Raw genomic sequence first — 27,830 nt, forward strand, 5'->3', positions numbered from 1 at the left:
GGCATAAACCAGTAAAAACTGTCAAATGCTGTCAGTTCAGAGCATTAAGTATGTGTCAAATTTTGATGGCATTTGTCACAAAGCTGCTACTCCAACATTACCCAAAGACAAGGTGTCTAGCAGGGAATGGTGTTGTCACCTGGTAAATGTCCGACAGGCTGCTGCTCCCAGAATCACTGGTGATGCTACATCCTGAGTGGCTGGAGGAAACGTGTGTCACCTGCGGGTGAATCCCGTCTGCCAGGTGTAATCTGCTGAAGTCTGCCGGCAGCTGCACATGGAAACAAACAGACTGTCAGGATGTGCATTTGACTATAACAATCCATATACATCCTGCAATGAATATAATAACCATAACAGCCAATCAGCCAATCTGTTCATTTACCCAAATTTTTGCTCATGTATATGACTTCAAAGAGAATAGATATAAACTAAAAGCAACAAAGTTCTGTGGGTTTCATTGAACTTTTAAATGTCAAAGATTGCAGTGTCTCCTTTTTTGCTGAAGTTCAAAGTAATGTCAGTTTTGTGGAAAGCTGCAGTCCACTACGCTATCATTAATTCATCACACCTGCAGTCTGATGTTTCTGATACGACTCCTCAAGGATTTTTGGTGAAACTAGGCCTCAGACACATTCAGTGTTTTATTAGAGCTGGAAACAAGACCAGACAATATCTTAACAGGAGCAAGTTTCCCCTCCACACCATCCACAGTTCTGCCAAATGCAACAAAATGTCAGCCGGGTCAGTCACATTTAATGTGGGGTTTCGCTAGTTTGATTTAACAGAATAGCGCAGCTCCTTTGCTAATGCTAATGGTTGTTGACAAGTGGTTTTGCACGCAAAACTATTCTATGACCTCAAAAGACTAGTGCTTGAACAACTCATATTTTCCACAATCCTGCATATTTTCCACAAGTCTGCTATTAAGCCGGCATATACTGTACATAGATTCCCTGAAGCCAAGCTGTAGAGAATCTGAAGCTGTGAGAGAAAATTATATTTATAATGCAAGAGAGCTTTGGCATTGGAATACCATCTTAGCTTACAGCAAGAACAAGTTTGGTTCATTTTTACATAAAAAACAATCATTAGGAAAACAATACAAATACAAATTCATAATTAATGAAAGAAAGATGCTTTATAGTCAGACTAAAAGATGTGTATGTGGCATGTTTTTTCCTCTGGTACAGTGTGAGCGACGCTTTGTACATATCTGAAGGGGTGCGGCTGCAAGAGCAAAGTGTGCGTGTGTGGGAGCTTGTGCAAGAGGAAAGGCTCTGACAACAGCACTGAGATAAGGAGCTAAGAACCAATTTCAGCTAATATTAGAGAGCACACATCCCACACACACACACACACGTGTGGCCACATTCCGATAAAACCCATTCAATCGGCTCCCGATTGTGTCTGTGTGTGTGCTCGTGTGTGTATGTGTGTTCACAAGTGAAATTGCTTTTTTGGGGGGCTATTGGATGTCTTCAACCAGCTGTGGCTGAGTATAGCTTTCATACAAAATGCATCTGACCTAATTTCCACTCCCATAATCGTATACATGCCGGAAATGCAGCCAATTCTCTCGGGAGATGGAGAGCTTGAACAGAGAGAAAACAACCTTATAGATGGAGTAGAAGCAGATAAGAAAAATGATATATTTGCACACTATCTGCAGCGATACTGGTGCAGTAAGAGAGGGAAAGGAGGCAGATTGGCGAGGATAAAGGTGTTTTAACACACTAATGTGTTGATGAATATTCCTCCCCTCATATGCACAAATTCATTATTTGAATCTATCGCCATGGCAGTTCATATTCATATTAATTGGGGCTATTTACACCTGAAAGAAAGAAAGAAAGAAAGAAAGAAAGAAAGAAAGAAAGAAAGAAAGAAAGAAAGAAAGAAAGAAAGAAAGAAAGAAAGAAAGAAAGAAAGAAAGAAAGAAAGAAAGAAAGAGGACTGAACGGAAAATGACAAAATGAGAAACAGAACTGGTCCCACTTTATATTAAGTGGCTTTAACTACTATGTACTTGCATCAAAAAATAAGTACAGTGTACTTACTGGGTTCATATTGAATTGCAAAACACATTTGCTTCTATTGAGGTGGAACGGGTAAGGTTAGGGACAGGTTTGTGGTATGGGTAGGTTTAAGGGTAGGGGTAAGGTGTAAGGGATGGGTCAACAGTGTAATTATAAATGTAATTACATAAATTAATTACAAATGTAATTACATGCAGGTGTTTTTAAAATATAAGCACAATGTAAAAACATGGATGTACACAATAAGTGCATTGTATCAAATGATTAATTTAAATGTAAGTACATAGTAGTTAAGGCCACTTAAAGGGATAGTTCACCCAAAAATGAAAATTTGATGTTTATCTGCTTACCCCCAGCGCATCCAAGATGTAGGTGTCTTTGTTTCTTCAGTAGAACACAAATTATGATTTTTAACTGCAACCGCTGCCGTCTGTCAGTGGTATAATGCAAGTCAGCGGGAACTTGGACTATAAGAGTAAATAAAACACGACAGACAAATCCAAATTAAACCCTGCGGCTCGTGACGACACATTGATGTTTTAAGACACGAAACGATCGGTTTGTGCGAGAAACCGAACCGTATTTATATAATTTTTTACCTCTAATACACCACTATGTCCAACTGCATTCATCACTCGATTCGTTTGGTCTGATCGCGCTCTGACAGTGGCAGTGATGTCTCGCGCATATACTTCAATGAGTGCTAGACATCACTGCCGTTGTCAGAGCGCGATCAGACCAAACGAATCGAGCGATGAATGCCGTTGGACATAGTGGTGTATTAGAGGTAAAAAATGATATAAATACTGTTCGGTTTCTCGCACAAACCGATCGTTTCGTGTCTTAGGACATCAATGTGTCGTCACGAGCTGCAGGGTTTAATTTGGACTTTTCTAAGCAAGTTTTATTTACTCTTATTGTAGAAGTTCCCATCCACTAGCATTATTTGACTGACAGACAGCAACGGTTGGAGTTAAAAATCATCATTTGTGTTCTACTGAAGAAACAAAGACACCTACATCTTGGATGCTCTCGGGGTAAGCAGATAAACATAAAATTTTCATTTTTGGGTGAACTATCCCTTTAATATAAAGTGGGACCATAGAACTAACAAACGAACAATACAGTGAAAAAACAAAAATGAAAGAGAATTAAAAGAAAAACAGAACAAATGGGACAAAATGAAAACAAAAAAAATCAAAAAGAACAAACAAAACAGATCAAATAAATGAAGACGAACAAACAAAAGTGAACAAAAGAACAAACAAATGAAAGAACGAGGAACAAACAAACAAAAGAGAACAAAATTAGACAGAAGGATAAAACAAATGAATGACAGAAGAAAAGAAAAGAAAAAGAAGTGTATTTGATTAGGGTTCTTGAAGCACCAGTACACACTCACAGTGATGTGTTTCAGTGCACACTATTAGGTCAGCGGGTGCATTCAGCAGTTAAAATAAAGGCGCTGTGATAGCAGCAAAGTGCCTCAATCCTCCTTCCACATCCCTTCGGTCGTGTTCCTCAAGGCTATTCCCTTAACAGTCCTGGATGGCCACAGAGCTGTCAGCTATGATACACACATCACCTTCTCCTCATGCTTCCACTGCAGAAAGGAGTCATCAAAACCTCTACCACGCCAGTAAATTCACTTCTCAGGAGTGTACATGGGCTTTTCTACTGGCTGTTATAGAAATGAGCAGGGAACAATGAAGCAGTTACTTGCTTACGCTGAGCAGAGAGCAATGAGCGATGCCATTTTTCAAGGTGTCTTTTTGTTTGTAAATGAGGTTGATTTGCACATGATTCTTCCCACAGGAGGTTCAACTGCGCGAGTGTTTTAACAACATCTTCATTACAACGACAAGAGCTTTCTACAGAAATACATGTACATTATTTAAGTAAAGACTAAAAGAAATGTCATTGATATTTTTAAATGATCTTTAGGTGCACCTAAGAAAAAGATGACGGACCGAAAAAGAATTGTGACCTTGATTTAAACCCAACACCTTGTTTTCTGAGCTGGAAAATCTGCAGAATGGATTTAAAAATGGTAAAATGTTAAACTCTGCTGAGAATATTATCAAATTAGCCTCAAAAGTTAGTAGAGAATAAGTAGAACCTCATGAACAACAGCTGCTCCAAATCTGCAGGAATCTCTAGATTTGTTTGCATGGGACAGCTTATGACAGAAGTAGAGAACAAAACATTACAAAGTGTTCCAATTCCCTAAACCTCACAAATATTACATAAATCGTCCATGACGTTCAATGTTTCCTCCCCGAAATTTTGTCTGATCCAAAAATACCTTCCTTTTATACATTTTTATAAATAAACACAGGCTCACTGAGCATTGAGCAAGAAATGAAACATGGGTGACTGTTGAAGATTATTCTCTAAGCTGGAGATGAGCAATATACTGGTTAAAATTACATACATAAAATCACATTATACCCATATATTTGTGAATGTGAGTTTGTCGGCTGAATTGACTATAACGAGACTGTGTGCTGGAACATAATGGCAAGACAAATCTTTTATCACTTATCCTCACATCAAAAGATCACATTCTTCAGCTTTACGACAGTCAATCACTGTTTGTGGATACCATTCCAATAAAATAAAATGGAAATAAAAGCAAAATTCTCTGTTACTTCTCTTACAATTGTCAGTTTACCTGCACATAGCAAAGATGCTAGGACTTTTCTTGGCTAAGTCTTGGGACATGCAGCGTTTATGAGAACGGGTTGGGAAAAAGCAGCCTTTTAATTGTCTCCTAAGGCTCTGGCGGAATATTAACTGGTCGCACAGCAGACAGGAAGCGCCACGGACATCTCACAGGCAGGTTTATTGCACACCGATCACGTCATTCTCTACTCGCGTTCTCAAGTTCAAGGCTGGAGTCCAAAACAGTGAATCTAATCACAATACAGGCAAAAGTTCACTTAAAGATTTGACAAATGGGGTAAATGAGTTTGAATTAAGGTAAAAAAAAAGAAAAACAGCGCAAACGGAAAGAGAAAGTGCAAGCTATATTATTTCTCTGTATGAAGCATATTTATTCAAGCCACAAAAACAAACCTGTTACTGAAAAATGCACAATTCACCAGTCACTATATACATATATTTGTCCTAAATCATTGTATTTTAGTGAAAAACTGTGAGTGACGCTGTGATTTTGAACAGCTGACATTAATAATTATTATTATTATTCATTTATGAATCATAACCTGCCAAATTGGCTAGTGTGTTGATATGTGCTATACCCGCCACAGTGGATTTTCACCTGCATTTGGCAGGTTGACAAGTGTTAATTTCAAAACAGTAAGAGATTAATGGTAGTATAATCTGCTCAGGTCATAATTCAAATATTAAAAAAAAAAAAAATGACCAAAAATGTTTCACTTATCAGCAACAGCCCAATCCATTTTGATTCTACATATATCTTTGGTATGCAATCACATAATTTGGACAAAATGTTGGTAGCGACAGCAGTCAATATGCATGTGTCAATAGCAATATCCTGCCTGCCTCCCGTGCCCACCCAGGGGTCCGCTCCTGTCCTTTAAGTGCCCTTTTCATGTCACTGTTGCACATAATAATGACTAAACTCTCTTACCACAGAATTTAGGGCAGGCCTCCGTCAATTAACCCAAGAGGCTTTTAGTCAAACAGCGCACAGGTCACAGACAGCACGCTATACTCGCAGGGGTCTCAAACATCACTCTTGTGATGCCTCTGGGGGAGATTGTAAATAAATGAATAAGCTTACGGCTACATTGCCCTTTCACATACACAAGTATGAATGTGAAGTTACATGGTCACAGATTTAACCGAATCCTTGCTCTTTAAAATGTCTGCGGGTCACAAGCTGTTTCTAAAACCCAAAAAAGATAATGCAGTCTTAATGACCTACATAAGACAAAAATGTGACCAAAGTCCAAAATGGCTTTGTGCAGGTAGGAAAGCTTATTTTATGTACAACTGCATGCATACTTGTTTCGAATATAGTCCTACTGTACCTGCTGTTGTACATTTGAGATGTGGACATATAGACATATGAACCTGTTGCTATGTCTCTGTGAGGAGCTCATATCTGTCAAAGCAAAAGGTGTGACATTAAAAAAAAAAAAAAAAGAAAAAGGGCTGATGCTGGAGGACTCAAAGCTGCAAACGTATCTCATAAGCCTCAGTATCGCTCTAGGGGCCTCTCGCTTTCCTGAGCCGAGAGGATCAAAAGATTAAAGAGCTTCGGCTTGGCGTCAGATTAAACAAGACCGATATTCTCACAAACGCAGGCAAAAATATTTACTATGCTAATGTAGGGAATAAAGCTAAGGGAAAATGACCACTTCTTGATATTCAATGAAAGAGTGTCCACAATTAATCTCTCCATGTATTGGTTTCCTAATCTAACAGAGTCCTACAGGTCTTCAAAAAGAGCTCTGTACACACATTCTCATTGGAGCAATTGCAAATAAAGTCTTGCAAAGTGAGAAAAAAATGCTGAAATCATATTTGAACATCTTTTGCACTGCAGTTACAGCACAAGTTGTCACTTTATGTAAGTGTGTTCCTGTTGCTCAACTGGTAGATTATAATCAGGGGTGCACATAAGTGGTACGCAGGTGCGCATGTGTGGTAAAAATAAACGATGCGCACCAGAAAGCGTGGAGGGAAGCACTTTTGAGTACCGGTTCACAGGGACACGTTTACTTACTGGTGTAGGATATTTCTCCATCTCTGGTAAGATGGCAATCATGATGATAAGTGTGTTCTTTTATTATTAGGGGTGCAATGGATCGCATTTAATCCGTTATCCGTACGGATAAGGCCCAACGGTTCGCACTCATGCAATTCGCAGATTTACTGCTAGGTTTAACCATCAGAGAGTGAAAGTTTATCATTTGGGTGTGTTTTGTCTCGCCTATTAACACATTCAAATGATTTTAAAAGCGGAAGAAGAGGCGAAAATCGGAACTCACGAGCTGTTATCTGTGCCACACCTGAAGCGTGCGCACACAGAGAGAGGCGCGTTTTAGACAGCGCTGGAACACTGAATTGATTCCTCTTTTGCTTTTACTTTCACTTGAAGGGACACGTACACACAAAATTATGTCAAAATTCCTGTCTCTGCAAGTATTTTCTCGGTTATGTCATTAGCGAACAGTTGAGAAAGAAACCAGATGTGTGTCAGTATATTCAGTCAGTCCATGCATGCATTCCGTCTTAAAGGTCCCGTTTTTCGTGGTTTTTTGAAGCTTTGATTGTGTTTATAGTGTGCAATATAACATGTGTTCATGTTTCGCGTGTAAAAAAACACAGTATTTTTCACATAATTTACTTATCTGTATACCGCTGTTTCCACTGTCATAAAAACGGGCTGATGACTTCCTTGTTCTATGAAGTCCCTCCTTCAGAAATACGTAACGAGTTCTGATTGTGCCAGCGGTTCCTGTGTTGTGATTCGACAGCTCTGAGCGCACCGTGCCCGGAAAAGTCACGCCTCTTACCATAACGTGGAGATGCATGCGCTCAGTGTTATTGTAAACATGTCTTTAATTTTACCCTATCAATTTGAGCCGGAATCAGACCCGGTGATTGGACTGCGGGATGAAAATAACAGCGTTTCGACGACATGGCGACAAACACACTCTACAAACGCAACTCTTGTGTATTCCTGTGGGCGGAGGTTAGTCAAAAAACTGTTTTAGTGACGTCATTAAAGAAGGAAGTAGAGGGATGTAGTCCAAACTGGCCGTTCGATGTAGGCGACTTCTGTTAAATAAAATATCTCGCTTGGCATTGAACTTTGAGCTTTAAAATTTTACAGATTTCATTTATACTCTAACAACAACATTACACACTAACTAAAGTTTGAAACATGGGATCACGAAGAACGGGACCTTTAAGCCCAAAGTATGCTTCGGCCTTCCGTGTTCGTGCACCGTCCGCATGACGTAATTTACGTCATCCGGAGGGCTCACGGACCCCATCTGCGTGGAGCCCAGATTGAGACCGCGCGGACGGTGCGCATGCAACAGTGCATGCACAAGCAGGACAGAAGAGTCCACTAGGTGGCAATACACACAGTATTGCAGTCGAAGAACTGTGTGGAAAGAGTGATTCAAAAACAAGATGAGTAAACTTAAAGGCATATCCTTCTCCATCGTATTTGATTCTTGTTCTGATTTGATTCTTGGTGTATCTTCTGAACTATGTTGCAATGGTGGATGCATTATTTTTCTTCTCCGTTCCTGGCCAGCGAATGTCCCATTGATGACACGATAGTATAGAAGAAAAAAAATTGTACTGCGCATGTGTCGAACTCGGTCATCCGCTCGCATCCGCGGTTGAGTAAACTTTGAAAGATGCACGGACACGGCTGCGCGCGAGACGTGTCCGGGCGCGGAAAGTGAAGTATAACCGGGCCTTTAAAGTGACAGCAGCCTAATATTCTTGCTGTTGTCTGTGTCATGAATGTTAATAAAAAACAAACAAAAAAACAAAACAAAACATCATTATCATCATCTACCATGTTCGAGAGAAAAGAAGATAGTGAGGAGAGCACAGTGTGAGTACCAAGCAACATCTCCAGGTGTTCCTTTGAGAACCAGACGAAAAAAAAAGCACCCCTGATTACAATACTAGCAACACCAAGGTTGTGTATATTCAGATCTTGCATAGTGATATTAAAATTATATAAATACTTAAGTATAGCTTGGATGCACTCTGTCGCTTTGGATAAAAGTCTCACAAATGCAAAATCATACATTTAGATAAGCAGTATAATTTTTTTTGAGCAGCAAGTCAGCATATTAGATTGATTTCCAAAGAATCACTAAAGTGACACTGTAGACTGGAGTAATGATGCTGAAAATGCAGCTTTGCTGTCAAAGGAGTAAATTACATTTTTAAATAAAATCAAATTGTAATATTTCACAATTACTGTTTTGATGTATTTTTGGTCAAATCAATGTAGCCTTGGTGAACAAAAGTGACTTCTTTCAAAAGTTGTACAGGATTATATATAATAAGGAACCAAAAATCGTTCTTTACGTCATTTCAAGTTACAATTTTAAACAGCAGCACATATATTCCTGAAACGAAAAGGTATATAAAGGATGTATAAAAAATAATGAAAACAGCTGCAGTGAACTGAATCAGGGAAAGTATGAGGAGGAGATATATGGGAGAAATAATGACACTCAATATGGTGGAAATCCTGCCTTTCAGTTAAAAAAAAAAAAAAAAAGTACCTAGATCAGAGGTTTTCAAAGTCAAAGACAGTGGGCCTCCCTTCTAACACAACATTCTCGATGGCTGACTTTGGTTATGTGAATACTCACCAAGACGGGCATTTCGACTCAAAAATGTGTCATAAATGATGGTTCAAGCATAATAAGCTGCGAAAGTGAACTGAATTCAGCACTTGTGCGCTTCGGATGCGCACCACAAAAAGCCACCTGTCAGTATCGAATTCAGTTCTTTTTTGCGGTTTATTGTGCTTTTAATAACTCATCATCAAGCACGTCCTGCTCTTTCTTCTCATTTGTCCATGTTTTTTTGCTGCTATATTGTGTTTAAGCAGTCCTGCACTGCACCAATGTATTTACATACAGATAAACTATATAGAAAAATCTTTATCGATTGACGTCGTCATATCACTCAGCCCTACTCCGCACCTCCCTGGGGAGGTACTCCCCACATTTAAAAAAAAAACCCTGTCCTAGAATAATAGCTGCCCAATGGAGTCACTAAGATGGCCACAGAGAGAACTAGCATGCCTTAAAGGGAAAATTAAATTATAAATCAATTTAAGTTTTAACTTACAATTGATCAATACAGCGTTGTAGTTGTGCTAAAACCAACAATATACTAACAGCTCTGACGTGAAACACCTGTTCACCATATCACTGCAACTTCCACAGAGAATTGTTATATTTGTTGCATAGCAACGCTCTTATGTCATGGACTACGGTCTATAGTCTATGAAGACGTTCGAACACGGCACGTTTTCAATGCTCGTACAAGGCCAAGCGCACACTAGCACATTATGGCTGACAGAAGATCAATTCATTTACAGCTAAAAGTGCTCATCATTCCACTCAGCAGTCCAGCGCTGATCGCTTTCCGATGCCGCCCGTGTGCAAACACCGAAGAGCGTGATCACTCACTCGCATACACACACGCACACGTGAACGAACACGCTATCAAATGCATTTAGTCACAAGCAGCTTTATGAAACGCAACAGATGTTGAGCTGGCAGCATCGTTCAGTGATGTCATAACTCCTCCCACATTCAAACGCTCACACACAGTCATTATCAAGCCATTTAAATGTAAGTTTTACCGATTCCTAAGAGCCGTGACAAACACGACACAATCTTGGCCATTTCATCATCCAGTACACACACATCTGAGCATGTGTGCGGGGTGACGGGGGGCGGCATGCACATGGCCGCCTTCACACACTGACACACATTACACTAGCAGCGGATGAATGAGGTCGTGGCACTCGACAGCCTCTCGTAAAACAAGATTCCACGGGTCGAGCGATACAATGCAGTGCTAAGCTAGACGTACTGTATGTGAAATGTCAATTAAAAGAAATCTGCATACATGCAATTAACCCTTTGAGTAGCTTTGCATCAAAAACAAGCTACAAATTCACAGAAACACTAGAGACATGGAAATACACCATTTAAAACCACATTTAACTCATTTGTCTCTCTACAGTGAAACTAACATTAGCAGTTTAATGCATCCAACGCCATTTTCGTCCATCCTGATCATGTTTGGCACATCTGACGAGCGAATGCTGGTAGTATTTTGAGGAGAGAGAACTAGAAATGTAGGGTCGATACTTACAGGGCTTTTATCAGCCTGGCTGGAGACTCCATGGCCGCCACCACTAACTAATGGCTTCATAATGGAGGTGCAGAGCCAGGGCGAAATTTAAGCATCCTGCTGGTTCCCACTAATCTTCCCCTCTCTCCCCCCTCCAGTGAGTCTTCCCCTGTCTCCCTTCTTTTTTCCCCCCTCCTGCAGGGGAGAAGAGGAGAATCTTTCCCAGGGAAGGAGGGGGAGAGAGTATGTTCGCCGGAGATGATGTGCTGGATTCGATCAACACGGTTCTCCCTCCAAAAAAATCAACGCTTTTCCTTGTCAGGTGCACACGGCATCTGTCTGTCCACTAGGTCCATGAAAAGAAGGGGATGAAGGAGGAAAAAATGAAAATAAAAGGAGAAACAGGATGAGAAATCCAGGCAGGGATGAGGGAAAAAAATGAATCCTCCTTTTTAGGTAATCAAGTAAGACTCTCCTACCAGTGACGACCAATGCTGATCGACAGCGTTGTAAAAAATGAGGGGAAAAAAGGCAAAAATGGCTGACAGCACTTTCACTCCCTCCCCATCATCTTCCTCTGTCTCTCTCGTGTCCACGCGTACGGCTTTATGCACCATTAGCAGAGACTGTGACTAGGGAACCAACCTCACGCATCCAAGCTGTCTTTGTTAAACACTCCCGGTTCATTTGTGTCCAAAGCAGGGGGTGTGTGAGTGTGTAAGAGACTGAGTGTGTGTGTGGAGGGGGAGGAAGAGAGGGGGCTTTGAATAGGAACCTCCTCCCTCCCTCACTGATGTTGAAAGAGCGCCGCTGGTGCCGCTTACTACACACATATACTCCAACATACATATGGGTAGTTGACGCATGATGTGGTTAATCATCATCAAGGTTAACATTTCTACGAATGTATAAGGGAACATTTAAATCTTAGGTTCTGTAACTGCTTTCTCTTTTAAAACATTTTTTTCCTTCACTAGTTCATTTTAAACACTCCATGTAATAAAATCACGTCCATTATCTAGCCATTATAAGGCTAGATCTATATGTTATTTTACTCCAAAAAGTTGACAAAATACCTTATAGCAGATTTACAGATTTAAAATTCTCTCAAGAACAAACAAACCTCACCGTCCAACTCTCAATTTTTCATTTTTGCTCAATCATATGCTCTCTAGAATAAGAATGTAGCTGATTGGCTATAAAAAAAAAAAAAAAAAAAAAAAAAAAAAAAAACGTATACATTTTGATATGTCCAGCCAAACTTCTATTTTCACTATGAAATATGTAAATATTTAATATGAGCTGAATCTCATTATTATAACTTTTTTTCATATAATTGTTATAATATAATATAATATAATATAATATAATATAATATAATATAATATAATATAATATAATATAATATAATATAATATAATATAATATAATATAATATAATATGCTGCTATACAATATAGCGTACATGAATTATCCACAGCATATCTATACAGGTGGAGCTGGGGAAGGTGGAGGGTTTCTGAAAGCGGGCTACCATGTATTTAAAGTTTGAGCATGCAAGCTCATCGGCTTCTGATACAGCAGGGACCAATCAGCTGTGTCCTATCTATAATAATGTGAAAATAAACAGAATAAACATAATATACACACACACACATACACGCACATATTTTTACAAAATTTTATGTTAGATGCGATATAAATTTATTTTGTGTGTGTTATATAAGTATACATTTAAAACATTATATTTATTTATATTCCCTGAGAATCAAACCCAGATCCTTGGTGTTGCTAGCACCATGCACTACAGTTCCAGCCAAAGAAAAACCATTTAAAATAGTTTTACATGGAACAAAGCACATCGCACAAGACATGTAAACTTCTCAAAAGTATTTTATGTGAATTACCCATATACATCACGCACACACTCGCACAGACACTGCGAGACTAAAGGCACTAATGAGAAAATTAGAATAAAAGAGCATGCAATGGGTGAGGTGCAGATATGGAAATAAGAAAGGATGAGAGAGAGTTGAACGGTGGACGGGGGAGAGGAAGAGAGGAATGGAAAGACAAGAGAAATGAAGGATGAGCACAGTTAGCCCAGCGAGAGTAATGTCATTATCACGCTCCCCTCCGCTCACCACCAGGGCTGCAGGCAGTTGGCATGGCAACCGCGGAGGAGAGCCATTTCCTGGTCGGTTTGGGCGGGAGAGTGAGAGAACGCTGGAGAGGAAGAAAAATAGACGGAGAGACAGAGAGAAAGAGATGGAAGACGGTAGCAGACGACAGAAGCACAGAGCACATGGCTCTCTGACATCCTTCTTGTTACTATGACAACGCTGCCAATTCACTCCCCACCCCCCACCAAACACACATGCTCCAGTAACCCCTCTGGGCGACTGACAACCCCGCCCACACACGACCCTTTAGCTTTGTGATGACGGAAGTGAGCTCACCCCTCACACGCACACCCCCCTAAAGGTCCATATCTCTTTCTGTCAGTCAAAATAAACACATAGGCTACAATAAATGTTATCAGTCAATCAATCAGTCATCTGTCCATTTGATATGAAGCACTTATTGTTTCACAGAGAGGTGAGCTGTGAAATATAGCTGTGCCTGGACTGACACTATATGATAATTAGAATTTGAATAACAAAGAAAAATATGAACAATGCATGCAAGCAGGGCAATAGGCCAACAGACAGCCAATCAGATGACTTATGCAAATTTCCATTTGCTAATGTGTGACACATTTTATATCATAAAACTACTATGTATAAATAAGTCTTGACAGAAAGGTAAAACGGTGTAAATAAAAATATATAAATAATAGGAAATAAAAACAATCTTTATAAATACATAAACTTAATTAAAAACAATTAAAGGAATTAAAATGTGTTTTGTTAATGGTTGCATCAAAGGCTTTATGTCAATTTAATACAATGAAATGGCAATTATATGTGATACAACTGTGAAGGCTTTTAGCATTTATGCTTACACATAAGCATTTCACTACCGTATCTAATAGAAACAGCCAGCTTGCATGTTTATCGTCTGTGATTACAAAAGCCACGTAGGCGTGAAGATACAGATAGGCATTAGCGAGTGAAATTTTGGACGGCTTCCAGATATGCACAGGGACCAAAACAACCCCCCCTGATGACATCATCCACGATGATGTAATGCCTGACAAAAACAAGCTCAGGTGCTGCCACGTCCCGTCGTCAGAGTAACCACCAATCATCATAGGAAAACCGAGCGTCATTACGTCACCACGGTAACAGGGTCACATCAAGGGACGGCTCAGCATCACCCAGAGCACATTTCAGGAACAATAGATGCTCATTATGGAAAGGTTGAGATTGGGTCAAGAAGCCGCCGCTTCATATGAAACAACAAAGACCACAAAGACAGAAGAAATCTGTTTGGGCAAATAGATTTTTAGATTAAGGTACATTATAATCCAGCTGTTATGTTTAGTGCACAACGGATGTGGGTTTTTAAAAGGTTGATGCATAAACATATCTAGAGATCAAAGTGGCACACATACATACATACATGCATATATATATATATATATATATATATATATATATATATATATATATATATATATATATATATATATATATATATATATATAAACAAAAAAACACATCATCCATTAAAAAGCAGTCAACAGATTTTGGAAATAACACAATTGAGCTAATGCTGATAATTTTTCAATGACCAATTATTGGCTGATTATTTGGCTATCAATAGTTATGTAATCAAAGTCCCTTAAAATGACAGCAGTTATAGTTTTTCATTGATAGTACTTTGTTTAGCACAAGGTCAATCAAAGCTCAACACATGAAGATATGCAATAATATGAAACTGTGCTTTATTAACGTTATATGAAGGTTTTGATCAATTAATCAATCCATGAAAAAGGAAAACCAAGCTGTTTAGAGAAGTGATGATGTAGGCAAAATATGTCATGCTTCTTACAAAGCTCTGAGAGGCATTTCAGAATACAAATTGAGATATTAGTTCCTTTAGAAAAGCTACTGTTATCCCTCTACTGCTGAAAACAGCACAACTGTCAAAGATCCCTCCAGCCTATACTCAAGGGAGTCGGATACAGAGGAAATGAGAGGAAGTGGGAGAGAGAAAGAGAAAGACATACACAGACACACACACACACACACACACACACACACACACACACACACACAGAGAGAGAGAGACAGACAGATAGGATTAACATCGACTGAAGCTCTTCCGGATCATTCCTTTCATGCCAAACCTTTTCAAAATTTGAGTACAGTAAGGCTAGTCTGCACTCATTCTCCAAAAAGATGGGCCACAGCTAAAACGAAGAAAAGCTTCTTGCAACTGTGACAGGCAAATGCAAACTCTCATTTTGTACTGACATCTAATATATTTAAAGCTGCAGTCCGTAACTTTTTTGGGTTAACAATGATCCAAAATCAATTTTTGAGCAAGTACATAACGAGCCAGTGTTCAAAACTATCTCCTTACCTTAGCCTGGTTCACAACGGTAAGCTTGTAATAATGTTTTCTAATAAAAGGGGTACTGGTGGGTTTCCGCAGGAAATTCAAGCATGCCGCCGTTCGTCTTTGCGTCATTACGTCACATCTGTTTACATAAAGGAGGAGTCCCAGCTAGTAGGCTATATGGCATGTGGAGTATGCTGTGAGGATCATTTGTAGCCTTTTCTTACAGCAGCTGCAATAATTAAACTTATCATTTTGATGGCGGATTGTAAGCCAGAAAGGTCCAAATGACAATCATCAGTGACAACTGGAGATTCACCAAAAGCAAAAGACTTCGAACTGCGGAGTGGCTACAGAAATTGAAATCTCCAGGTAACGCTAATACAGATTAAATACACATAGTCATGCAATGCTGATGTTGTTAAAGGTCCCGTTCTTCGTGATCCCATGTTTCAAACTTTAGTTAGTGTGTAATGTTGTTGTTAGAGTATAAATAAAATCTGTAAAATTTTAAAGCTCAAAGTTCAATGCCAAGCGAGATATTTTATTTAACAGAAGTCGCCTACATCGAACGGCCAGTTTGGACTACATCCCTCTACTTCCTTCTTTAATGACGTCACTAAAACAGTTTTTTGACTAACCTCCGCCCACAGGAATACACAAGAGTTGCGTTTGTAGAGTGTGTTTGTCGCCATGTCGTCGAAACGCTGTTATTTTCATCCCGCAGTCCAATCACCGGGTCTGATTCCGGCTCAAATTGATAGGGTAAAATTAAAGACATGTTTACAATAACACTGAGCGCGTGCATCTCCACGTTATGGTAAGAGGCGTGACCTTTTCCGGGCACGGTGCGCTCAGAGCTGTCGAATCACAACACAGGAACCGCTGGCACAATCAGAACTCGTTACGTATTTCTGAAGGAGGGACTTCATAGAACAAGGAAGTCATCAGCCCGTTTTTATGACAGTGGAAACAGCGGTATACAGATAAGTAAAATATGTGAAAAATACTGTGTTTTTTTACACGCGAAACATGAACATGTTATATTGCACACTATAAACACAATCAAAGCTTCAAAAAAAAACACGAAAAACGGGACCTTTAACATTAACAAATTTGAGAACAAAGTATAACAATAATAAATATAGCTGCAAGCAGCAATTATGGGGCCAAGCACAAAAACGGCACAAGAAGCAAGCCAACACGACTGGGAGCATCAGGCTAACTTCAGCAGTGATCAATTAAAGACCTATTAAGATCATTTTAGGTAAAAGAGCTGTAAAATGATCAAAAATGAGGATTTACTGGTTCATTACTTTCGACCAATAGGTGGCGCTGTGTCCAAATTGTTGTGGTATGGTCAGAGTGAGGTGACAATGACACTTGTAAAGTTTGGTGTAAATATGTCAAAGCATTGCAGAGATACAGCTTCAAGAGTCGTTTTTGCATCATGCCTCAAATTCTTTGCTCTGGTATACGAAAACGGTTTGACATATCGACTTGAAATCCATAAGTTTTTGTCGGCATGGTCTGAAGATGACACGGTTCAATTTTGTTGAAAATCGGAGCAACGGTCTAGGAGGAGTTCGAAAAAGTAGGTTTTTAAAGAAAAACAATATGGCGGACAGGACGTTTAGCTGACTATGGCAAATTTGATATCTATTTTCTCAGCATAACCCAAGGAATCTACAGAAACTAGTTTTATTGCAATTGGTTAATATAGACAAAAGTTATTAGTATTTTTGTAAATTTTGTTATAACTTTTGACCACAAGGAGGCGCTGGTCCGAAACTTCTCAGGCTCCTTCAGAGCATTGTGCTGATGACCCATACCGAGTTTCATAATGATACGCTAATGCGTTCGTAAAATACAGCATTTTAGCACAAAATTCAAAATGGCCGACGGCCAAAATGGCCAATATGGGAAAATTGGATATCATTCGACTCGGCATGATTCCCCGAATTTATGATTTTTGGACAAACCCATCAGAAGTTATAAGTAAAAATAACCATTTTTCATATCTCCGCACCTGTAGGTGGCGCTGCGCCGAAACACTGCATGTTGCCTCAGGTCATGCTTGTGATGACAGGTACCAAGTTTGGTCTGAATACGATAAAGCGTTGCGGAGATACAGCCTTATGTCTATTTTCGCAAGCACTACGTACAATTCGTTCGCATGTTTTTCGAAAACGCTTTGAGGAATCGACTTGAATTCCATAACTTTTTGTCATCATGGTCTGAAGATGACCTGATTCAATTTTCGTGAAAATCAGAGTAACGGCCTAGAAGGAGTTCGAAAAAGTAGGTTTTTCATAAAATTCAAAATGGCGGAAAAATTTTCATGACGGAAAATGACGTCATATGGTTCACTCGATTCGTCTTGACCCAAGGAATCAGAGGAAAAAAGAATTTTGTTTCTAGCCCTTATGGTTCAAAAGTTATTAGCATAAACATAAGTGCAACTTTGGACAGCTGGTGGCGCTAGAGGGATTGAGTTAGAGACTCCAAATTTGCTATGGACAAAGGTCAGACTGTCCTCTAACTGTGTGCCAAATTTCACAACTTTCCCGCAAGCGGTTCTATGGGCTGCCATAGACTTCAAGAGCGGAAGAAGAAGCGGAAGAATAATAATAAGCGTACGGAACGCCAACAATAACAATAGGTGCCTAAGCACCTTCGGTGCTTGGCCCCTAATAATTTGCACGGTTTGAAGTGATCCAAGCAAAGCAATCGTTAGATTTAATCACCATTGGTAAAGCGATTTATTGTAATACTTTTTTCTCAGTTGGTCAGAACAAAAGTAGCAGACATGATACTTAATTATTCAGATGATATTTTCTGGTGAAAATTCTTATTTTGGTCATACTTCTAAAACGTAGAATCTGTGATTCTGAAGTACAGTATCCACAGCGATGTGGTGACTGACAGCAAACATTAGATTAATCCGCGCTGAGGAGCCGTGTCGATGCACAACCCACGTAAAAATGATAATTCCGCAAATGACTGCAATTGCAGGTTTCAAACAGAGATGGCGACAAAAAGGCAAAACATATGGACTGCAGCTTTAAGTAAAATATCTGCAAATAGAAAAAAATAGAGCTGTGTAGTAATGACGGTAAAAATGTGTTACTTATACTGTGGTAGATATAATTATATGGCTACAGTGGGTTACATTTGACTATGGTGAATAAACATGAAGAAAAAATACAAAGCAAAATGTGTTCCAAACAAGAGGTAGAACGTCCATTAAATTGCCCCCCAAAAAAATCTAAGATGAAATACCATCAGTAAACTATTTAATTTAAAGGATTATCCAAAGGCGATAAACCATCATAATATAAACCATAATATAAACTCAATAATTATATTGCAATATAAATATCATTTTTATGATTTAAAATTAATTATACTGTGATATAAAACAGTCCAACTAATAACTCAATGAACCCGATTCATTACATTCAAATGTCTACATAAGAGTAATTTTCTAAATGACTTGCACAGTAATTAACATGCAGTGTTAGGGCTGGTTAAGATCGTAGACAGAGAACACTGCATGCATAAGAATAAGGACCACTGCCTTTATACTACGAGAAGGAGAGCAACTTCAAATGACCTTTATAATAAACCAAGAATTGACATGCATTAACAGTGGGTTAAAGGGGGTTGGTTAGGCAGGACAAAGTGGTTCCAAACAGTAATGATTAATTAATGTTCATTTTCACAATATACAACTCTTCAATCCAGTAATACAATTTAGTAGCCTGCTACTGCATGTTGCTTATGGTTGCTATTTTGCTAAACAGCACAATGTATTTAAATTCTGATGTACATCAGCTGTAAAAAAAAAAAAAAAAAAAAAAAAAAAAAAATTCAAACATTTATATAGACTCTATATAATAAAGCAAAGCTGTTGCAAAACGCAGATAAATGCATAGATTCCATATTTAAATACCTATGTTGCTTGGCACCCATAAACAGCTTATTATTAGGATAATGAACTATTACTTGGAAGAATTTTATTATTTTTAATAAATGCAACTGGCTTACGGCTTTATTTAGATTTTAAATGAATGTTTTATAGAACATAACCCAGAATTTGTTTTATACTCGCAGTAGTTGTAATGGCTACAGTTAACTTATTTTTTGACATAAAAATAAATAAATAAATGTTTTTATAAGTTGTTGCATCCCAATTAGGCAGTGCCAAAAAGGCATGTTGTGTGTGTTTTTTTTTTTTTTTTTCTCTCTTAGTATGTAAGAAGATCTGATGTCTTGGGGGGATATGTTTAGCATGGGACTAATTAAAGATCAATGTTATAGACAACATAGGTGTTCAATCCTGTGGAGGAAGAGAATGTGCCTTGGCTTGCTCATACAAGATGCTTGATTCTCACACCGCATGTCAAGGTTCAAAGTGTCTATGAGTGCACTTCCAATCCTGAACACTTTCTGTGAAAACACAGATGCAGGAAGAGGATTTCCTACTAGAGCAAGAGAGCTTAAGTGAATTTCTTAAGGAAAGAAAGGCAGGAGGAAGAGTTGCTTGTCTAAAAACAATGGTGAAGTGAAATGTGGCATTCTGGTAATTATGAAGGCCATGCAGGGTCAATGTAACAGTACCCAAAGGAGGAAGTGTGTTTTTCCCCTCTTCCAGAAGCAAAGCAACTGCATTCTGATGAGTGATTTCTACAACATGCAAACATCAAAACTATGGCACACATATGAATTATTCATATTTTCTGTATACATAATGGTTCCATTTTAAATAAAACACTAGGAGAATCTGGGCTTATCAAAATAATAAATTACTGTAAGCATTTGCCAACATAAGATATATATTAAAGCATTAGTTCACCCAAAAATGTGAATTCTGTCATTAATTACTCACCCTCATGTCATTCCAAACCTGTAAGACTTTTGTTCGTCTTCGGAACACAAATTAAGATATTTTTGATGAAATCTGAGAGCTTTCTGTCCCTCCATAGAAAGCCTATGCAATTAAAATTGAGACGCTTCAAAAAGTTCATAAAGAGATCTGAAAACTAATCCATATGAATTGAGTGGTTTAGTAAGATCAACCGAACCTGAATGACGAGCGAGATCAAACCTTTTCCGGAAGCTCAAACATAACCAATGAGAATCATTCTCATGTTACGCATCACGTTTGAGCTTCCTGAAGAGGTTTGTTCTTGTGCGCCAAGCAGGTTCGGTTGAGCTTCTGTTTATGTTCGCTGATCAATGTTTATATGTTAATAAAAGCCTAAATTAAATCTGTTCAACATAAAAAGCGATCGAGTCACTTCAGAATATTTGGACTAAACCACTCAATTCATATGGATTAGTTTTCCGATCTCTTTTTTGAAGTGTCAATGTTTTAATTGGATAGGCTGTCTATGAAAGGACAGAAAGCTCTCGGATTTCATTTAAAAGATCTTCATTTGTGTTTCTAAAGTCGGGCACACATTTAACGACTAGCTAAAACATTCTAAGACTGAGCTCAACATACAGCGATTGTTTCCTGCGACTGAAGCAGATTTATATACTCACACATGGAGTTTGAACACCGACTGCAATCGCAGACTGAACGCAACTGGCTCTGATTGGACGCGTTTGAGCGCGATCAGTCATAAGTATCAATTTACATTCATAATCGGCCATACAATCGTTAAGTGTGTGCGCGGCTTAAGATGAACGAAAGTCTTACAGATTTGAAACGACATGAGGGTGAGTAATTAATGACAGAATTCACATTTTTAGGTGAACTAACCCTTTAAAAGAAAACAAAAACGAGTTTGATGCATCATAATTAGGTGTGGGAATCATAAAGAATGAACGATTCCTTAGATTTGATTCAATAAACGATTCTTTTAGTCATTTAATGAAGGTACTCTCCCACTGCCTGCCAATATTTGTTCTTACTACTTACTAAACAACACCACTAAGTATCCTTTATGAAAACAAAACTATATACGTATCTTTAAGTATAAGTGCGCTACATGAACAACCAGTAATGCTGCTTTTAGTCTTACAAAACTTGCATGCACAAAGAGCAGTAACAATTCTCAAATAATTATAAAAATTAAAGATGCACCACAGATACTAAATTTCTCTGCCGATACCGATAGCCGATTATTCAGAATGTTATCGGCTAATACCGATAGTTTGTTTTTTCTTATGGAAAAAAAAAAAAAATCTCCCCCAAATAATGTTGCATACTATATAGGGAACCTTCTCATTTGGTACACTACAATATTAGAGGTTACAGTTAACAACAGAGGTATTATATTCAGCTGCTGTTTATTTTCAGATATAATAATTACACTCAAATAAAAACTGAAATGTTTGTATTAGTAATCACAAAAGGTAGTTTTCATAAGCACTTGTTGTCTTCATGGCAAATTTACACAAACATAATTTACCGTAAATACGCTCCTCTCTAGTCTTTTTTATATATAGACAGAAAAGGAACAGTGAACTTTGGAAAACATTACTGAGGTAACTAGGGGTGACCCTGAATAGTCGACGATTCGAATCTTCGATAGGAGGAGCCTGATTCGACTACCAATCTCACAGTCGAATCGTCGCAGAGGTGTTATGAGACGAGATATGGGGGCGCTCAATATCTGATTTTACATAGACATACCAGTTCTTTCCCAATAGGTTATATACAGCCTATTATGTTAATACTATAAATAAAAATGTGAAAAGAAAGAAGCTTTTAATAAATATTTTTTAATGTGCGTGAATAAATCCAACCACCCCTGTTAAGTTTCACTTCCATGATCCGTGACCGGCAGATGAGCATCTTCACGGCAGGGATTAAATGTCTTTTATCCCAATTTATCCCAATGTCTGGGATAAAGTGTACAATTGGATGCACTTTGAAATGGTAAAAGATGATCAAAAAAACGTATAATGCAAGTTGTGCCAACTGCTCATGTCCTAGAACTCAACAACGACAAACACTGCGGCGCTTCTAGACTCAAACGGACACCGGCAGATCGCATGAAAGACTGGATTTTTGTCTCTCAATCAGGTAGGGTAGCTACAAGTGATTTCAAGCTATTTCAGCCGGATGTAATATGAGTTTTGGATGCTGTGGATGTTTACCTAAAAAGACTGCCACTCCAGTTTAGCGTTTATTGTCTCTGCAGTTAAAAAGACAAGTTGACAATTCTAGCTTTACTTTCATTATTTTAATAATTTCTTCAATTTTAATTTATTTATTGATCACTCTGGGTTATCTAATTTAACTATTTCTGACTTGTGTTTTGAATATATGTTCCCCTGCACTTCAGGCATTTTGCAGTTTGACTTGATCATATTTCATTTTTTTAAGGCTATTTTCATTTATTAGAACGGTATATTCTGTTCTAATTCAATTCTGTAAATTAATGTTTGATAAAAAAAATTATATATTTTTTAATTAAATTATTTTTTTTATTATTATTTTTATTTTTATTTTTTTGGTGCATCAATGTTGCGCTGTAGATTAGTTAAAGCTCGCGCAGGCAATTTAGCCGATGTAATTTGATTTGCCGACATATGAAATGTATATCTGCAGTGTGGCCTTTCTGCAGTTATAATATTATATATATATATTTTAAAGTTTATTGATCCAAAATGTTTTTATTCATATTCTTCTATATCTTTGAGAGTGTTCTGTACATCGTGGCTGTGAATGTTTATCCACATTGCCTTTCATTTGTTTAAAAAAGATAAAATCATTGTCAGTTTCATCTATCACTTGACAGGCAGTTTGGTCGGTTTATTAGAAAGATGTTTCTCTGTGCTGTGTGTGAAAGAAAATAAAAGTTGTCTTAAGCTGCGGGTAGACTATAGCAGGCCTTACTTCATTTTCCGTGTCTCGCTCCATCTCGTGCACAGTTCAGAGCGCACGAACCTTTCAAAGTCCGTGCGCACTCTCTAGCGAACTACAAGTGATTCATAGGGTAAAAAAGAGCCTGCTTTAACGTCGCCATTTTTAAACTGTTAATGCGTTAAATTTAATCACAAGAGTGAGTTTCTTCACACACAGTATGTATGAGTTGCAGTCCGAACACGGTTTTCCGTACCCTTTTGATTGACAGGATATAACCGGCCCTGATCATCGGCAGTTTTTAAACAATCAGCAGATGGCCCATAGTGATAATAATAGTTTTTAATCGGCCGATACCGATTGTTTGGCCGATACATCGGTGCATCTCTAATAAAAATTTAAAATGATGAAAGGCATGATGTGCAGTTCAGTTAGGTAAATAATCACTACAATTCAGCGAGTCTTATAGACCGGTTCAAACCAATAACTCATGAGTTTGAGATTGATTTGTTAGCCATTTTGAACAATTCAAATCGAAATATGAATCAGTTCTTGATTCACAAGAACTCATAACAGTCATAACAGGGCAAAGATGAAGCTGTTTGGACTAGAGAAAGAAAGCTCCAGGTGTAAAAGTTAAAGTGCAAACCTGAAAGGTCACTGGATGGGACAGTGGTTTAACGGTCAACCTCTATTACCATGTATGCATGGAAATCAACAACAAAACTGCTGTGAGAGAGGAAAGAGGGATGAAAAGACAACAAGATCAAAGGACAAAGACTGCAAGGTTTCTGCAAGGTACATCGCTCCTGGCTGATAGCCGTCCATCTGGACCCGACGCCCCGCTGTTATCATTTGAAACGTCCGTGTGGCTTAAACCATCAGCTCTATCATAACTGTCATAACAGCTATGACGGAGCTGGTGTCATAACTGTCAACTGTCGTTTATGCTAATGCGCAGTTCAGCAGGACTGAAATGCAAATAATTTTCATGTTGTGCTGCAAATATGAAGAAAACAGCATGTTTATTGATATTTCTCCACAGCAATACATTTTTGACAGTATAAAACCCTTAGGACCATAACAGATACGACCTGTGTACTATATTCCAAGTCTTCTGAAGCCATACGATAGCTTTGAATGTTTGTGTGTGTTTATAGTGGTATAAATCTTTTTAAGTGCAGGCCTTTTGTGTCTCTGTGCCGCCGTATACTGCAGCAGCAGCCATCACCGAGGACAGCACTAAAAATAGAGCAGACTCTTCACAAGAACACCTGACAAGACTCCCTCTCTCACTCTTTTCCACTCTCTAACACACACGATCACACTTTCCATCTCCCAATCGCTTTGCTTCACTCCTCACTGAATCTAATTATGGCAAAACAAGTATAAGCTCAGTGGCAGCAAAATCTACCCATCAGCAGCCCTCATCAGGCCTAGGGCGTCAAATAACACGCTAAAACAGACACATATAAACACATTAACACACAAATATCTTACATGCACTCTTGTTTGTGCTGGAAAAGGGCCGAGTCTGTTAGTGCAGTACAAATAAGCCTAGCTTCTAAATCCTAAATTGCTGTTGTTTTACGTAAATAATGGGACAAGCAACACTGAAAAAATTAGTGCAATTTTAACTGTAAAATATTGTAAAAATGCTATGGGAAAAAAAAAAAATAATAATAGGTTAAAGGTGCTAAAGAGGATGTTTTGTTTTATACATTTTTGCAATATTACTTGAAACTGTCTTTACTAACTGATAAAAGACTATTTATTAGGTGCACTGAAAGGAATAATATTAATATACATTATCTGTGCACGAGGTAGGGCCTTAAAAACATCAGCCAACGATTGGCCCTCTGGCTTGTCAATCACTGCCGTGACGTGCGCGGATTGGCCCTCTGGCTTGTCAATCACTGCCATGACGTTCCTTGTGAGAGACGAGCGCGGCTGCGTGCTCCAGTAACTTTCCACACTCCACAGGCGCTGCATGCAATGTTTTTGTCCGGAGACAGGAGTAACAACTGCAGATTATGAGTTACCTGCGGTGAGTCCGACATAATGAATCCACTAACACAACACAGCGAATGCCGGTGGTAAACACTCGTGTTCCAATACTCGTGCACGAGTTTTGGGAGGCGTTCCCTCGAAAGGAGGGGGGGTTGTTACGCATGCACTCATTTCAAAAACTCAGTAACAGTCTTTGGTTTCTCAGTCGACGAAAAGATCCTCTTTATCACCTTTAACTATACTATATACAGGGAAAAACTAAAAGATCTAACCAGACATTTCATGCAATTTTTACAGTAAAATACAGTTAAATATACAGTAAAAAAGGCAAATCAAATTGTAATTTACAGTGAAAAACTGTAAACTAACATTCATAGAATTCCCTGTTTGCCCCTTTAATTCGTATAGACATGAAAATGCACTAAATGCACAAATTATGTTTCTTAATAGTTTTTGTTATCAGTTATGCACATTTGGGCTTTATGTTGCATCTTCTGTTGTTTAATGAATGTTTATTGCATTATTTTAGTATCAGTGAATTTAAATTAATAATAATAATAATAATAATAATAATATTTATTTATTTTTTGGTAATTCATTAAAAATACAACTGTCATATGGCTAAACAAGTTAAATAAGTGAAATGGCAAAATAGTAATTTAGCTAAAACTGATACAATATTTGCCCCAGAGTTTGTTCCATCAGTATATAAATGTATTAGTAATAGGCCCAATAATATGCAAATGAATGACATGGAGGATTGGAAGGATTGGAAGGATTTTTTCCCCATAATAAATATCAAATTTAGTAACAGTTCTGGGTCACCGCTTAATGTCCAATGCATGATCTGGTTCCTGAATTGAAACTAGTTGAGAAACATTAACATAATCAGTTGGTTATGAAAGCGTTACCTTTAACCAGTACATAACTCATTCTGCACCATTTATGCTACATTAATGATACCTCAAATTGTGCAGCTTGTTAGGGAAATGTAATACTATAACATGCTTAAATGATCAAAATTATGATTTTCACTGGCCATGAAAACAAAACAGAATGGAAACAAAAGCAAAACAAGGAGGGACTCAAGCCATATCTAGAGACCAGAACATTACAGAGACTCTTTTGACTTGGTCCAGAAAGCAACCACCAAGCAGTCACTCAGAACACTCTAGCATTCATAGCATAGCATGGCAATGCCCCAGGAACACTAGCAGCAAGTGGAACTCAAAAAAAATAAAAATAAAAAATTAAAACATAAAATTCTAATTTGTCTAACTAGTTATGAGGCAATAATATCAGTGTGCAACCTGGAAGCTTGCAGTATAGAATCACTCACTTTATCGTTGTTGGACCAAACATTCATTTGACAAAATAAATGAGATACATCTACACAAATTAAGCCATATTGCCACGATCACAAGGTCATAAACTCACATATAACCCACACATACATATATAAATCACAGCTATGCAGGAAGTGACACACAGAGAAATAGAAACAGAAACAGTGAATAAATACGATACCTGAGCCTTAACGCATTCCTGCGGAGGAGCCAGTATGAGGAGAGAAGCAGAGAAGAGGAGAGTTATTATCAGTCTGGGTTATTGAGGAGCAGAGCAGGCTCAGAGAAACCCTGTTAAGCACTTTGCAAGTCATACTACGGGAAGAAGAGAGGGACATATCCTTTATAAAAGCTCAGACGCTATCAAAAAACAACAGAGGGTAGTGCACACACATACACACACGCACAGCTGAGAAACATGAGGCGGATGCTGAAATAAAAAGCCACAAAGCTAAAATAAGCTAAAATGAGGAACACGGACACTTCAGGTGAACTGAAAGGTTGCTAATTATGCAACCAAATACAATCGATGGGAGATCATTTAGTTATTGAATAACTGAAATGCAATGATCAGTAAATTAAGAGACACAAAAGAAGGAAAAGGCTGGTATTTATTGACTGAACAAGGGTCTCATGATCATTAAAGACCAGCTGCCCCACAGAACCAGAGAGGAGGGGAAAAAGACAGATTTATAGACAGACAAAATGGTACCCAGTGTAAGTCAAAAACAAGGCAGTCACTGTTCGCTGGGCTTACTGTAAAGTCACTATTGACAGACAAACTAATTTTATTTAAAGATCCAATTAAATGGCTTGACAAGAACAGTTTTTTTCCTATTGAAAGAGGAAATTTGGGCAGGACAGGGTTTATCAGTAAAAAAAAAATAAAAAAAGGAAAAGAAAAAAGCTTTAGTTTACATCACAGTTTTGAACCATCTTTTAGTACTTGCTACACTAGATGGTGATAGAAAATGACTAAATTTTAAATTATAAGTATACAGATGATATCAAAACTATGAACTAAAAGCCTTTAAACTACAATTATTGATTTCATGGGGTGTTTACAGCACAGTTGTAAGTGTGATACAAGTGTAAATTCATCAAATACCCTCAGTATTTCTGATAACTTGTGATTCACATAAATGCTTAAGTATTGCTGGGTTTTCACTGCAAAACACCACAAAAATGGCACAAATAGTAAACAATTTATAAAATTAAATTTCCCAATCCCTTTTTTTCATGCAATCATAACCTACACCA

The 27,830-nt window shown here is 38.1% G+C and overlaps 1 protein-coding gene across 15 annotated transcripts in view; it reads right to left on the reverse strand.

Annotated features, from left to right (window-relative positions):
- Positions 1-27,830, reverse strand: part of rapgef2b (Rap guanine nucleotide exchange factor 2b) — a 131,401-nt gene that overhangs the window by 28,772 nt on the left and 74,799 nt on the right. For 10 of the 15 annotated variants that reach the window (XM_048176960.1, XM_048176952.1, XM_048176946.1 and 7 more), the window contains 2 exons: positions 26,752-26,769; positions 140-271 (listed from right to left, as the gene is read on the reverse strand). In XM_048176960.1, coding sequence (XP_048032917.1) covers positions 140-271; positions 26,752-26,769 — 150 coding nt within the window. Of the gene's footprint in view, positions 1-139; positions 272-10,907; positions 12,002-26,751; positions 26,770-27,830 lie in introns of those variants that run through there. The other 5 variants (XM_048176949.1, XM_048176955.1, XM_048176957.1 and 2 more) reach the window with 2 other exon arrangements.

The sequence above is a fragment of the Megalobrama amblycephala genome, linkage group LG23 (assembly GCF_018812025.1).
Source record: "Megalobrama amblycephala isolate DHTTF-2021 linkage group LG23, ASM1881202v1, whole genome shotgun sequence".
NCBI lineage: Eukaryota > Metazoa > Chordata > Actinopteri > Cypriniformes > Xenocyprididae > Megalobrama > Megalobrama amblycephala.